The following is a 16,015-nucleotide window of genomic DNA, read 5'->3' on the forward strand; positions in this document are numbered from 1 at the left end:
GATGCTTCATGGTTTTTGTTTGTTATTTCCTGGTGTTTCATCATTTTCTCTATCAAGGTCTCTAATTTGGTGAGTCTTTGAGGTTCAGGTGGTGTTTGTGGTGGGTTGTGAGATGTGGGTGATGGGTGATAGGCATTTTGGTTGGTGGGTTGGTTATTGGATTGGTACTGGTTGGGGTTGGGGTAGTTGTTTTGAGGTTTTCTGTATGTGTTTTGGTTAGTCTGCTGCTGGTTGTAGTTTTGGTTGTTTCTTGGGTTGTTTTGGTTTGAGTTCCTCTGCCATGGTTGTTGGTTTTGGTTGTGAGTGTCTCCCCATCTGAGATTGGGGTGATTTTTCCATGAGGGGTTGTAGGTATCACCATAGAATTCATTTGGATTTGAACGCATGTACTGGACTTGTTCCTGCTGTTGCTCCTCTTGGATTTCTTCATTTTGCCCCCATGTGGCTGATGGTTGGTTGGTGTTAACTGCTGCAACTTGGAGGCCATCAATCCTCTTGGTCATTTACTCAAATTGTTGTTGAATTTGCTGCTGCATTAATTTGTTTTGAGCCAGGAATGAATCCACTCCTTCTAGTTCCATTACTCCTCTCCTTTGTGATGGTTGGCGGCCTCTTTGATGAGCAAAGAAATATTGGTTGTTGGCCACCATATCAATGAGTTCTTGAGCCTCCTCTGCAGTTTTCATGAGTTGCAAGGAACCTCCAGCTGAATGATCCAAAGCTTCCTGGGATTTCAGTGTTAAGCCTTCATAGAAGTTCTGCAGCTTCTCCCACTCATTAAACATGGCAGGGGGACATTTCCTTATTAGAGCCTTGTACCTCTCCCATGCCTCATAGATGGGTTCAGCCTCCATTTGTGTAAATGTTTGTACCTCAGCCTTCAACCTTATAATCCTCTGAGGTGGGTAAAATTTGGCAAGAAACTTGGTTACCAAATCATCCCAGTTGTTGATGCTGTCCCTTGGAAAAGATTCCAACCATTGAGTGGCCTTGTCCCTGAGAGAAAATGGGAATAGCATCAGTTTGTAACTGTCAGGAGGCACTCCATTAGTTTTGACAGTATTTCATATCCTCAAGAAAGTGGACAAATGTTGGTGTGGGTCTTCAAGTGGTCCTCCACCAAAAGAGCAATTGTTCTGAACCAAAGTGATGAGTTGTGGCTTGAGTTCAAAATTATTAGCATTGACATTTGGAGCCAAGATGCTGCTCCCACAATGTCTAGGATTTGCAAAGGTATAGGAAGCCAAAACTCTCCTCTGGGGTGGGTTGTCATTGTTGTTGTCTGCTCCACCTGGTGGATTGGTTGAATGTTCCTCCATCTCTTGGAATTCTTCGTCTGATTCCTCTTCTCCAATAATTTTTTTCCCTCTTTCAGCTCTTCTGAACCTCCTGAGAGTTCTTTCGTCTTGTTCATGAAAATTGGGTGTGGTTCTTCTTGTACCTGACATACAAGCAGAGCATGAGAAATGCACAAAACCAGTGACACTTCAATCTACTGCTAGATTGAAGTATTAGTTAGTTTGAGCAAAAAATCAAACAGTTAGTGGGTTAATCAAAATTAAAGAAAAAGTGCTTGATCTAGATTACCACCTCACTTAATCATTGTCAATCTAATCAATCCCCGGAAACGGCGCCAAAAACTTGATGAGTATTTTGTTGGAAAAATGAATTTCTCCCAAAACACACAAATCTAACCGGCAAGTGTACCGGGTCGCATCAAGTAATAAAAACTCACGGGAGTGAGGTCGATCCCACAGGGATTGAAGGATTGAGCAATTTTAGCTTAGTGGTTAATTTAGTCAAGCGAATCAAGATTTGGTTGAGTGATTTGTGAATTGCAGAAATTAAATTGCGGCGCAAACTTTTGCTCCTCCCCTTGTAGTTTTCATGTGCCAACGTTAGCCTCAAAGTTAGGGGCTAACGTTGGCGCAAACTTTTGGTGCCCAGGGATTGTTTTCATGTGGCCAATGTTAGCCTCAAAGTCAGAGGCTAAGGTTGGCGTAAACGCTTAGTGTTCAGGGGCGATGTTCATGTGCCAACGTTAGCCTCAAAGTTAGGGGCTAACGTTGGCGCAAACTTTTGGTACCCAGGGAGTGATTTTCAAGTTCCAACGTTAGCCCAAAAGTTAGGGGCTAACGTTGGGGCTAACTTTTCACCGAAAAGTTTGTGCAAAAGTTTGAGGCTAACTTTAGGTCCAGCTTTTTGCTTCCTGATTCAATTTCACTTATTCCATTGTCTTCTCTTTACTCCTAGCTATTCCTTCTTGCTTCAACCTTTCTCCAAGCTTTCTTCACCTATCATTAATCAACCAAACACATCAAAGCTATGTGACAATTATAGTATAAAACCTCATGAAATAGCATGAATTCATACATGGTTGATTCAATCAAAGGAAACATGAAAATCTACCTAATTGGCTTGCTTGTAGCTCAAGAAAGTGCATAATTCTAATGAAAACAAAAGAAAAAGACTAGTTAAAATAGGCTAAGATGACTTGTCATCACCCCCTTGAGCCTTTAAATTCCCTTTTATTCTATTAGCCACACTACTAGCCTTAAGCAGAAAAACAAAATAAAATTCCAAGTTGAATCCTTGGTTAGCTTAAGATAGAAAATTATGAATAGTTTAAATGTGGAAAACCTATTGGGAACATGGATGATAAAAACAAAAGGTAGAAGAATTGAAAGTATAAAATAATTCAACTAAGAAATTTTTGGGAAGCATGCTCATGAGAAATCAAAGTGATTAAATTACCATGTGCATTAAAAAAAATATTTTCAGTATTTAATAAAGGGGATACAAAAGAATTCCCCAAATGTAAAAATAAAAACAATGCACATGGAATAAGAACAAAAGTTGAAACATGAGCATGTAACATCCAAAAGTGGGAAAAGTATGGGAAAATAGGTAAAAAAGTTTTGTCTTACTAAATATGTATGTTAGGTGAGATTTTAGTCTAATTAAGGATTCACTTATTAGCTCACTTAGCCTTATACATATATCCTTACCTTTACCTTGGCCCCATTACAACCTTAATTAAAGACCTCATGATTTTTGGTATGATTGTTGATGCACATAAACTAGTTATGCTACGATTTAGGAAATTGCACGATCGGCAAAATTCCTTCCGGCAAGTGCACCGGTTATCGTCGTCAAGTAAAAACTCACAATAGAGTGAGGTCGAATCCCACAAGGATTGGTTGAAGGTCAAACTGGAGGTTAAACTTCAATTCCAGCATTTCTTATCCTTCATGATTTTGGCGTTTAAGCTCCAGTTTAGGCTTAAACTGGAACTTAAACTCCACATGTTATATACAAGCTTCCTTTATTGATTTTGTTGCTTCCTTGCTTAGCCTCTTCTTCCCTGAAATCATCCAAACAATTGCATCAAAGTCTTGCAAAATTTCATGAGAAATCTTTCATTCATAGCATTTAAGTAATATAACTAAAACTCATGGAATTTGCATCAAAATCATATTGTTTGGATGGTTCATTACTTTGTTCTTCATTTACCCATTTTTGGTTACTTTAAGCTCAAGAAAATGCATAAAACAACTAAAACTAACAGAAAATTGCTAGTGAAACTAGCCTATGATGCCTTGGCATCAATTGTATTCTATAATTGTTGATTGGTTAGATGAAGAACAAAGTTATAGAAAGGAAGAATAAAAAGAGGAATAGAGTGATTAACCCAATAAACACTGAGTAACTAGAGAGTAAACACAAATCCAGTGAGGATTCAATAGCTCATTAACATTTATCTCTGTTTGAATTATCTAATTGTCTTGCAAATGTTTCTTCTCCCATCTCAATTGTAAAAGTGCTTATTGATTATCTAAGGCTTGGCCATATATACATATATGACTCCTTGAGAATGTGAATTAATTTAACTACCTGTAAGCTTTATATATGAGTGAATAAATTAGAATTGCATAATGCATCATTCATGTAGGTAGTTGCATTTAGAATAGGTTGCATTGCATAACATTCCACCACTTTAACCTTACCTTATTCTTTACCTTGGATTTAGCATGAGGACATGCTATTGTTTAAGTGTGGGGAGGTTGATAAACCCATATTTTATGATGTATTTTGTGCTTAATTTGAGTGATTTATTCAATCCTTCACCCACTTATTCATATTAATTGTATGGTTTTACTTTCCCTTCCTTATTATGTGATATATGTGAAAAACATGTTTCCTAAGCTTTAAAATTAATTATTTTAATTACCTTTATTTCCATTCGATGCCGTGATTAGTGTGTTGAGTAGTTTCAGATTTTCTAAGACAGAATGACTTAAAGGATGGAAAGGAAACATACAACATTGGAAGGAAAGCACAAAACGGAGCTTCTAAGGAAATTGGCATCCCCGCGATCGCATGGGCGACGCGGACGCGTGCCAAGCGCAAAGAAGCAGCGACGCGGTCGCATGACAAACGCGACCGCGTGGCAAGAAAAAGCTCCGAACGACGCGACCGCGTGACCCACGTGGACGTGTGACAGAGGCCACGCACTAGAAATTGCAGAAAACGCTCATAGCGAATTCTGAAGCCCTTTTTAGCCTAAATCCAAGTCCAGAAGGCATAGACCAGAGGTTATGAAGTGGGGGAATGCATCCATTCAGGGAGAGCTCGCAACTTTTCACTTTCCATGATTTAGATTTAGTTTTGAGGGAGGTTCTCTCCTCTCTCTCTCTTAGGATTAGGATTTAGGACTTCTCTTAGTTTTTAAGAGTGACTCTCGATCCAGGTTTAATATTTACTTTAATCTATGTTTCTATGCTACTTTTACTTTAATGCTTTTATTCGTATCTATAAATGTTGCCAGATTGGCTTATGAACCGTTTCCATGTTATGATTTGAATTAATGATTATTTGAGGTATTTCAGTTTATTATTGTTCTCTTTGAATTAAGATATTTTTGCTTCCCATCTAAGGACATTTTTATTCCAGCAATTTTACTTTTTCTCCTTTTGGTCTTGGTTAAGAAATCAGTAACTCAACATTATCAAACTCAGCATAATTGATAATCGTTATCTTGCTAATTGAACTGAACTTCAATAATCCCAACTTTTTCTTAGGAAATAAATAGGATTCGAAGGTCAAACTAATTAGTCCCTTGACTTTCCTTTGCTTTAAAGGTTGACTAAGAGGAATTAAGATTCAACTTTCATTATTGTTGAGAGGTATAACCAAGTTTGACTTCCAATTTCTCTTACCCTGCCAAAAGTTGCTTTACAGTTATTTATTGATGTTTATTGCCATTTAAATCACTTGCTTCTCATCTTCTAAACCCCGATTACAACCTTTATAGCCAATAATAAGAACATACTTCCCTGCAGTTCCTTGAAAAGACTACCCGAGGTTTGAATACTCGGTTAATAATTTTTAAGGGGTTTGTTACTTGTGACAACCAAAACGTTTGCACGAAAGGGATTTTTGTTGGTTTAGAGACTATTCTACAACGCGACTATTTTTATGACATTCTTTACTGGCAAAAATCCTGTTCATCAGCAACGCCCTTTCGATGAGAAGAAATTCAAAACCTTTCACCATGCATTGCAATATGGATGGATGGTTGATAAGGATCATATATGAGCTAGGCTTTCAAGTCAGAAAAACTGAGTGCCCCGAAATCACGGAGAAGGTGAAAAAGAGGAGATGGGAGCTCCTTACTGACCTAGTCATAAAAGTAAATGCAACTCTTGTAAGAGAGTTTTATGCAAATGTAGTCAGGTATGATAAGGCAGATGACTCCTATATAAGCTTCGTGAGAGGGGTAACCGTGGACTTCAGCCCCATGAGCATCATGAGGGCGTTAAAGCTACGGGCCATATCATTTGCAGAAGAAAGCTATCACTCCAGAATAGATGGCAGCCCCAATCATGACCAGATTGTACAAGATATTTGTATGCAAGGAGCTGATTGGGTACGAGATCCTCAAGGGAAACCTAAGTTCATCAAGAGAGGGGACCTCACCCCTGAAGTAAAGAGGTGGTTTGAAATTGTGAGGAGATCTATCCTTCCTGCCGGGAATAACTCAGAGGTGAATCTTAAGAGAGCAACAATGGTGCAATGTTTACTAAAAGGGGGAGAGATCAAGGTCCATGAACTGATAGCCCAAGGTATTAGAAAGATGGCTAAAAAGAGCGATTCTGGAGGAAGGATAGGCTACCCCAGCACTATTTTTCGTTTGTGTGACAGGGCTGGGGTGGTGTTCGAGGATGAGGACACCGAGTAGATAAAAGTGGGCATCCCAATTACTATTTGACGGATGCATGCTGTTGCATCTCCCTTACCTTAAAGAAAGCCAAGAAAGAGGCCAGCCCATCAAGTAGTAGAAGGACAAAACTTAGAGGAGCAAGCCCCTTTAGACATGCACCAACTACAGGAAGCCATTGATGGCTTATTTAGACAATACTTGTAAAATCAAGGGGCACAGAAAGAGTTACAGTTACAATTGGTAAGCCGTCAAGAAGAATTACTTTCTGGATGGATGAATCGACAAGGGGAATGGCAAAAGCAAATGATGGAGCAGCAACTGGAACACGTGAAACATTGGGGTGAATCCTTCCACAGGATAGAGCAAAGGCAAGATCAACAACAAGAAGACATCCAAAAGCTAGTCAACATCCAAGTACATCAAGGTGCACACATACATGAAATGCATCGGAAAAAATTGGAACAGGCAGAACTCATTGACGAATACAGAGCGTTCGCAGAAGGAGTTTACATGAACGAGACTGGACATCATGTAAACACTCAAGCCAGGCTCGGATACTTAGTTGGACAACTGCCTGTACTGCACCCGGGAATCACAAGATATGAAGAAGTAAAGGATGAATTAGCGCGAGAAGAAAGAGAGAGGGTAGAAAAGAGTCATGAATCAGTAAGGAAGGCACTCAAGGAGTAGAAGAAAGCCAGACTAGCACGGATACGAGGAAACACAAGTGGACACAAAGAGGACAAACAAGAGGGAGAGCATGAGCACCCCAATGAGTAAAAGGTGGTGGAGTTCCCTCTTTGTTCCATCTTTTTCAAAGCTTTAAATAAGGAAAATCATGTAAATAGAACATGTTTCCATGGTAGTTTAGGATTTTAAATTTTGCCTTTAAGTTGTCATTGCTTAGGTCTATGCTTGCTAGTCTAATGTTACTGCTGCATCTTCACCTTGCTTACTTGTATGCTTATCCTTTTGAATCAAATAAAAAGAGAATGTATGCTATGAAAGACCAGAGTAAGGTTCATATTGTGGAGTAAGTTCCTAAGTTTGTGGTGTGGTAATAGATTAGCTAAGTTGGTTCACCAACAAGGTAGGAAGGCAACTATCTGTCCTGAAGTCATATGCTTGAAACACACCCCATGAGACCAGCTAAATAACAAGATCCTAATAAAAAAAAAGAAAAGAACAATAAGAGTTGAAAAAGAAAGAAAAGTAATAAGAAATAAGTTTAGGCACCAAGGGCTTGAATCTTAAGGGATGTGTCTGTGGTGCTCTTGTACCAAGGATCTGCTTGGATGAATAAATTCTTAGGAGTGCTTCATCACTTGGTAACTTAGGTTAACTAACCCGGGATTATCAACTGAAAATTCACTATCAAGAGCAACCTTGTTACTGAACATTTAGTAACCCAAAGAGGTGATGGACACCAAGGCCTCAAGGAAAGAAAATAACAAACCATGTGCCTGTGGTGTGCATGTATGGGGGAGAGAGACTTGAGGGAGTAAGTCCTTAGGGGTGTTTCAACATGTAGCACCTTGAACCAACTGGTTCAGGAGTGTTGGCTGAAAGCTTATTTTCAAGAGTCGCCCCTTCACAAAACACTTAGCCTAAGGATGCAATGAACTTTGAAAAGACAAAGGGATCAACAAATAAAAGTCTCAAGGGTTGCAATCAAGTGAGTATTCCAGGGCATGATAAAGGTCTAAAAGCCAGTAAAGGAATGAACCTAAGTTGCTATGCATGAAACCCCATAAAACCAAGGACATGACTTCCACAATAATGATGCATTCCTCATCTCATTTCATTCATCATTCTCATGTTTCAGTACTTTCTTAGGGACAAGCAAGCTTTAAGTTTGGTGTTGTGATGCCAGGGCATTTCGGCCAGTTTCACTGACCTTTTCTTTACTGTTTTAGGGTAGTTTCATGCATTTTCTTAGGAAATAAACAATTTTTGGGTAGAATTTTACTTACATCTTGATTCAAGCAAACATTGTGAATTTTATATGATTTCATGAGAATTATGCATGAATTTAATGACAAATTGGATGATGCATGACTCATAACTTGGATTAGAACTTTGATGCACTTTATTTACTTGATTTCAGGACAAAGGAGGCAAAGAAAAGCCACATTAGTAGCCACGTTAGTCTAACTAACGTGACCACTAACGTGGAATGGGAGCTAGCTTGCAACATTAATGAGAAAAGTGATCGCCAATAACGTCTTCGAAGTCATCAAAGCCCACGTTAAATACCACGTTAACTACATTAACGTGGTAGTTAACGTGGAGAAAAAGGAAGCTCCAAGCATTAGTGGTAAAAGTGAGTGCCACTAATGCTCCAAAAAGGGCAATTGGCCAAGTTAAGAGTCACATTAACTCAGTTAACGTGAAATCTAACGTGGAAGAGAAAGATAATGCCAATGTTAGTGACACTCACCTTTGTCACTAACATTGGACTAAGCCCATATTGGCTACGTTAAGAGCCACGTTAACTTATTTAACGTGAACTTTAACGTGGAAGGAGCAAGGAATCGCCAACGTTAGTGACACTCACCTTTGTTACTAACGTTGGACTAAGCCACGATGAGCCACGTTAGTTACCACGTTAATTACATTAACGTGGAAGCTAACATGGAGAAAAGGGATAATGAGCCAACGTTCGTGACACTCACCTTTGTCACTAACGTTGGAGATGGCAATCAACACCACGTTAGTGGTCACGTTAATGTAATTAACGTGAGGCACTAACGTGGGAAAGGGGCGTTTTGGAGCGTTAGTGAAAAAGGTAGGTGTCACTAACGCTCTCGAAGATTTGGCAAGCCTACGTTAAAGGTCACGTTAACTATACTAACGTGAACTCTAACGTAGGGAGAAAGGAGTACTCTCAACGTTATTGGGAAAGGTAAACCCTAGTAACGTTTGCGATGGGCCAAGAGGCAACGTTAGTGGTCACGTTAGTGCCACTAACGTTGAAGTTAACGTGGACCATTTTGGGTTAGGAACGTTAGTGAAAAAGGTGATTGTCACTAACGTTCTCGACCCCACATTTTCACTTAACGTTAACACCACTAACGCCCTAAGCTAAAGTCCATGCCTACTGCACACTTTCTCTGCAAGTGAAGCTGAGCCCACTAAAGATGATAACTGCTTCAACTCAAGATCCAAAGGCCCATATCCAAGACTTGAAGAGCCAACTAGAAGATCAGAAGAGTAGTATAAATAGGAGTAATTTTGAACTAGAGGAAAGCTTTCGGGAGGAGGGAGAACTACTCTCTGTAAAATTTTACTTTCTCTGCAACTTCTAGTTTTACTTTCAGAATGCATTCTCCAACTTTATTTTCTATTCCTAGAGCTATGAACAACTAAACCCTTTTCATTGGGTTAGGGAGCTCTGTTGTAATTTGATGGATCAATAATAGTTTTCATTATCCTTCCTCTTTTTTTTCTCTTGATTTTACTAGAAAGCTTTCAATCTTCATCCAATTGGGTAGTTATCTTTGAAAAGAAGCTATTCATACTTGGATCTCTTTGGAACCTTGGAAGAGGAATGAAGAGATCATGCTAGAAATGCTTTCTCATGTTAGACCAAATTGGGATCTGGATGGATATAGTGACATATAATCCTACCAACATTTTGATTTGGAAATACATGTGGTATAATCAGTGACCACACTTCATCTCTTCTCATGAGCAACTAGACCAAGGAATTGGCTATTGATCAAGAATTGAGAGATTGAATTACCAAGGAATTGGAATTCAATCACTTAAGATTGCCAAGGAGATCAATGAATGCATTGATTGAGGAAGAGATGAAGATGAACTTGATCCGGAGAATACAACATCTCCTGAGCCCAATGAACTCCCCATTTCTGATCTTACCCATTCTCTTTAACTTCTGCAATTTACTTTCATGCTAAATTCCCCATTCCCCATTTAAGATTCTACAATTTACTTTCTGTCATTTATATTCAGCTCTTTATTCCCGGCATTTACATTTTCTACTATTTACTTTCCTCCATTTAATTTCCTGCAACTCTCACATCAAATTCTGCTTAGCTGAACTAGAACATTCCTCTAATTAAAGTTGATTGACCAATCAATCCCTGTGGGATTCGACCTCACTCTATTGTGAGTTTTTACTTGACGACAATTCGGTATACTTGCCGAGGGAAATTGTTGAGAGACAAGTTTCCGTGCATCATGGACATATCCAATTCTTTTGCTTTTTTCCATGTGTTCTCCATTTTGCATTCTTTCCTCTTCACTCCTTTGATCCTTCATAGCCTTTTCAACCTAAAATCATTTAACAAACAAATCAAGGCATCTAGTGGAATCAAAGATGAATTGAATTTAGCTAATTAAAGACGTAGAAAGCATCTTTTCACACTAAAGTGCAAATTAGGAGACAATCATGAAACCAAGCTGTTTCATTGAATAAATGTGTGTAAAAGCTTGTAAAATCCCCTAAATCAAGCACAAGATAAACCCTACAAATAGGGTTTATCAGGATCCCTCTTGTGCCTTTGTGTCCTTGGGCTTCCAAAATCCTAGACTTCTCATGTAATTTCTTTCATCCTCCTTATGCTTAGCCAGAATTTCCTCTTGTCTCGCACTTAACTCCTCCATTCCTTGCATGGATGTTGGGTATCCGAGGTTCAAGGCTGCCACAGCATTACACAAGTGATTTAGCTTCTTGTGTGTTGATATCATATTGCCTCCTTGAAATGGTTCTAGCATCATAAAGATGCCTAAACTCAGCAAGGTTCCTCTGTTGCCATCTGTTTTGCTCCACTATTTTGTTGAGTGCACCTTGCATCTCTCCCCAGTCAAACTGATCTTGCTGCTCCTTCCTCATGTGCTCCATACTCCCTTGGAGTTGTTGTATGTTCTCATTCACTTGGTCCCATTGTTTTTGTTGTTCTTTGAGTTGGTTGACATCCTCTCTCAGGTGGTGTATATCTCCTCTCATTTGGTATATGTCTCCTTGCAATTGCTCCCAATTGAAACCTTCAGGAAATTGTTGGTATTGATGGTATGGTGGTGGTTGAAGTGCCAGGTAGTGTGGTTGATCTTTAGCCCCTTCTTCTTGTTGTGATTGTTCTTGTGGTATATGAGCATGAGCTCTGTGTTCCCTAGCCCTCTGAAGTGGGTTAACAGCTACCACTTTGGCTATCTTCTTGGTAGTTATGGGCTTCTCTTGATCCACTAGCACCTCATCAATGATCTTCTCAACCCCTGCTTCATCACATAGCCTTTGGATGATGCTGGGGAATGCCAACCTTGTGCTATCCTTGGTGCTTTTCAGCACCCTATTAATGTTGCTGGCAATCATCTCCCCAACATTCACGTTTTCTCCCTTCATGATGCTGTATATGAGCACAGCCCCCTCTAATGTCACCTCGGAAATGTTGGATGTGGGATTGAGAGACCTTCTCACAAAGTCCAGCCACCCTCTGGTCTGGGGGCTCAAATCTCTTCTCCTCAGCTGATTGGGTCTTCTATCCTTGTCATTTATCAACTGCATATTCAGCACGCAAATTTCATTTAGGATTTCATCAAACCCTGGGTCTTGTTGCTTCATCCTCTCTTTATAACTTCGGGTGGCACTTGTTTGCTTCACCATCAATATCCTATCTATGTTGGAGGGGCTGTAGTCAATGGCCTTCCCTCTCATATAGCTAAGATAGCCATAGGGTTGCCCGGGCTGAGGCACTGCATTGGCATAAAATTTTCTAACTAAGCTCTCCACCACCTTCCTTGGTTGGTTGCACAAGAATGCCCATTCCCTGCTGTTGATTTCCCTGATGATTTTAGGATGCTCATTCCTCCCAAGTTGGAAGCCAACCTCTGGAATGATTTGCCTCTCACTCACCCAACCATAAAATTGGTTTTGGTTGAATGATGAGAGAAACTTGTATTCATTGTGACTTGAGGATCCTGAGGTTGGTTCCTTGGTCTTTCTTTTCTTTGATGCTGAGGCTCTTAGTGGTGCCATTGGGGTGATAGAAGAGGTTTGAAAGGTTGAAGAAAATTGAAAGAGAGTAAGCAAAATAGGGTTTTGCTACAACACCAAACTTAGGACTTGATTATCCCAATCAAGAAAAGAAAACAGAAGATAGTAAAGAGAAAGAAAAGAAAGAAGAGAGAGAGTGAGGAGGTTCTGTTGCGGTGGGGTTTGGGTTTTGAAGTGTGGAGAGTGGTGGGAAAAATGAGTGGCTTTTATAGGGGTGAAAAGTGTAGTATGTGGGGTGGAAAGTGGGAAGTAAAAGCAATTCAATGTTTTTCCACTTGGAAAGTGGCGCCTAGCATGGGAAGAGGTGCCAATCCTTATCCCTTTTGGCTTCCTGCATGTATTGAGTTTCAAAGTGCAAGTACACTTTGACTCCTTGCTTAATGAGCTATCAATCATGTGGGCCCCATCCTTTCTCCTAAAAAATGAAAACCGAAAACCCTATCAGTAATGACAAAAGAATCCGTCACATTCCCTATATTATGAGTCATTTAAATTGCAACTAATGAGTGTCCCTTGGGACACCAAACTTAATCTCATTGCATCTAATAAATTGGGTTCATCATTAGATTTTAAGGTGTTCATAAGCGTGAAATAATTTCAATCCTTTCACATCCCTTTCTTTCTAATTCCTTCTGAACACCTTAAAACCAACTTTTATGCACCCACTAATTTATTAAGTGCTTTCAAACTTGAATGGTATTGGGCTTGCTAGGTGATCTTCATATGGTGATGGCCACACCAAACTTAATCTCTGGGATTACTTCTCAAAATTAATTCATTCAAATGGTTGTAGGCCTAGATTAAGTGGGTTAGTGGCCACACCAAACTTAGCTTTTTAGCTAGTTCTCAGCCCAATTACTCATCATCAGTAAGTGTGTTCATCAAATTGCACTTTCAGAAAAAGAAAACAAATTGAAGATTCTCTAACTACCAAACACTTAAAATTGATATTTAAACTACCTAACCTACCACTTACAATTACTTCTAGAAAGCAAGGAAACAAAAGTATTAAACTGGATCTTGAACTCTCTAAATTAACAATTTTAAGCTACTTCTAAAAAGTAATAAATCAAAAGGATATAAGTGTTGGGGTGCCTCCCAACCCGCTTCTTTATCATCACTAGCTTGACGTTCTTCCTTCTTTAGTTAAGGTTGTAGCTCACTCTCTGCTCATCCAGTGAGTCGCCCAAGTAATGCTTGAGTCTATGGCCATTCATAGTGAAAGTTCTCTGTGTTTTGTCCTCCATGAGCTCTACATGACCATAGGGGATACTTTAAGGATGGTAAAGGGTCCTGATCATCAAGACTTAAGCTTCCCCGGGAAGAACTTGAGTCTTGAATTGTACAGCAGCACTTTCTGACCTTCTGTGAACTCTCTCCTTGCTATCTTTTGATCATGCCACCTCTTTGTGTTCTCCTTGTAAATCTTGGCATTCTCATATGCCTGATTTATGAATTCTTCCATCTCATTGAGTTGCATTAGCCTTCTTTCTCCAGCAGCTTGATCATTAAAGTCCAACATTTTTAGAGCCCAAAATGCTCTATGTTCAAGCTCCACTGGTATGTGACAAGCCTTTCCAAACACCAGTTGGAATGGAGACATCCCAATAGGTGTCTTGAAGGCTATCCTATAGGCCCATAATGCATCATCCAGCTTTTTGGACCACTCCTTTCTTGAATTTCCAACTGTCCTTTCAAGGATTCTCTTGAGTTCTCTGTTTGATATCTCAGCTTGCCCGTTGGTCTATGAATTGTATGGGGTTGCCACTTTGTGCTTGACTCCATACTTGAGTAGGAGTGTCTCAAGTTACTTGTTGTTGAAGTGTGTCCCTCCATCACTAATAAGGGCTCTAGGAACTCCAAATCGGCTGAAGATATTTCTTCTCAAGAAGCTTATCATAACCTTGTTGTCATTTGTTGCTGTGGCTATAGCTTCTACCCACTTTGACACATAATCTACAGCCATCAATATATAATTGTTTGAGTAGGAAGATGGGAATGGTCCCATAAAATTAATTCCCCACACGTCAAACAATTTTATTCCATTATAAACCTCTGTGGCATCTCATTCTTCTTATTTGGTACAACAGTGATCCCTCCTTTCTTGGGGACTACTTGCACAAGGCTTACCCAAGGGCTATCTGAGATGGGGTAAATGACCCCTGCTTGCCACAACTTTAGCACCTCTTTTTGTACTACTTCATTCATTGTTGGGTTTAGCCTTCTCTGTTGCTGTCTTGAGGGCTTTGCACCTTTTTCAAGTAAGATTTTGTGCATGCACATTGAAGGGCTGATCCCCTTTAAGTCTGCAAGTGTCCACCCTATAGCAACCTTGTGTTGTTTTAGTACTTGGATTAGCTCCTCTTCTTGTTGTTCATTCAAACTTGAATTGATGATCATTGGGTATGTGTTGTTATCACCCAAGTAAGCATATTTCAAGCTTGGAGGCAGGGCCTTTAGTTCCAATTTTGGTGTCTCCACTTCCATGTTACTTGTCTTGTCCAGCATAATTGGTCTTTCCATAGTCTCTAGTGGTAGTTCACCACATGGAGCTTGTTGATCTTGCTTTGTGATTACTTCACATTGTTCTTCCTCTAGGACTCTTTGAACAAGATCTTCAATTGTGTCCACCATCATGCATTCTCCAATGGATTCCTTGGGGTAACTCATGGCCTTGAAGACATTGAAGACTATCCTCTCCTCATGCAATCTCAAGACTAGCTCCCCTTTTTGAACATCGATAATGGCTCCAGCAGTAACTAGGAATGGCCTTCCTAGGATGATTGATGTGTTGGCTTCTTCCTCCATGTCAAGAACAACAAAATCAGCTGGAAGATGAACTCTCCCAGTTTCACCAACAAATCGTCCACTACCCCATGAGGAAACTTAAATGTTCTGTCAACCAACTGGAGTGCTATTCTTGTTGGTTTGGCTTCCTCAATCCTCATCCTTTTCATCATTGCCAAGGACATGAGGTTGATGCTAGCCCCCAGATTGCACAATGCTTTCTCAATGTTGATATCACCTATGATGCAGGGAATTGGGAAGCTCCCAGGGTCTTTCATCTTTTGAAGAAGTTTCTTTTGTATGGTGGCACTGCACTCCTCAGTCAACACTATGGTTTCTTTTTCACCCCAGTTCCTCTTCCTTGTCATGAGCTCCTTTAAAAATTTAGCATAAAGTAGCATTTGCTCTAGTGCCTCAGCAAAAGGTATGTTGATCTGGAGCTTCTTGAAGATTTCTAAGAATCTAGAGAACTGGTTGTCTTTCCCATCCTTCCTCAGCCTTTGTGGGTAGAGTGCTTGTGGCACATAGAGTTTTAGAACTTGCTTTGGTGAGGATGGTGCAAGGGTCTCTTCTTCTTTCTTGGTTTCAGGTTCCTTTGTAGCTACTTCGTCTTGGTTGCTCTGGCTTGGGGGTGCTTCTTCTACAATCCTTCTACTTCTTACTGTGATGACCTTACATTTCCTTCTTGGGTTGGCCATGGTATCACTGGAAAATCTAGGTGTAGACATTGGTATTTGTTTAGACAAGCTCCCCACTTGTGCTTCCAATTTCGAAATTGCTGCCCCTTGATTTCTTATGTTGGATCTGAACTCCTCTTGGTTTGCATCTATCTTTCTTTCAGCTTGTATTTGTCTCTCCAGGATAGTGGAAATGGTTCCTGTCAGTTAGGCTGACAATTATGCTATGGCAGCCTCCAATTTTGAAAAATTGATGTTGGTTTCACATGGTTCCATAGTTGAGGATGATGTATCTTGGTGGTGGCTGTTGTG

The 16,015-nt window shown here is 39.9% G+C and overlaps 1 protein-coding gene across 1 annotated transcript; it reads right to left on the reverse strand.

The window, feature by feature from the left end:
- On the reverse strand, positions 14,047–15,754 carry LOC107615530. Its single transcript, XM_021111894.1, has 3 exons — positions 15,210–15,754; positions 14,492–15,108; positions 14,047–14,195 (listed from the first exon to the last, which is right to left on the reverse strand). Exons 1-3 carry the CDS (start codon positions 15,752–15,754, stop codon positions 14,047–14,049), a joined length of 1,311 nt encoding a protein of 436 aa, XP_020967553.1.

Source organism: Arachis ipaensis, chromosome B09, assembly GCF_000816755.2.
Source record: "Arachis ipaensis cultivar K30076 chromosome B09, Araip1.1, whole genome shotgun sequence".
In the NCBI taxonomy this organism is placed as follows: Eukaryota; Viridiplantae; Streptophyta; class Magnoliopsida; order Fabales; family Fabaceae; genus Arachis; species Arachis ipaensis.

What these genes read in the sequence shown, in the direction of transcription:
- LOC107615530 (XM_021111894.1), bottom strand. Translation starts at nt 15,754, where the DNA reads ATGTCTACACCTAGATTTTCCAGTGATACCATGGCCAACCCAAGAAGG. An exon ending in GGGGCTAGCATCAACCTCAT is followed by an intron (nt 15,109 to 15,209) that starts GTCCTTGGCAAT and finishes CTCATGGGGTAG; the next exon opens with TGGACGATTTGTTGGTGAAA. An exon ending in CAAAATCTTACTTGAAAAAG is followed by an intron (nt 14,196 to 14,491) that starts GTGCAAAGCCCT and finishes TGATGGCTGTAG; the next exon opens with ATTATGTGTCAAAGTGGGTA.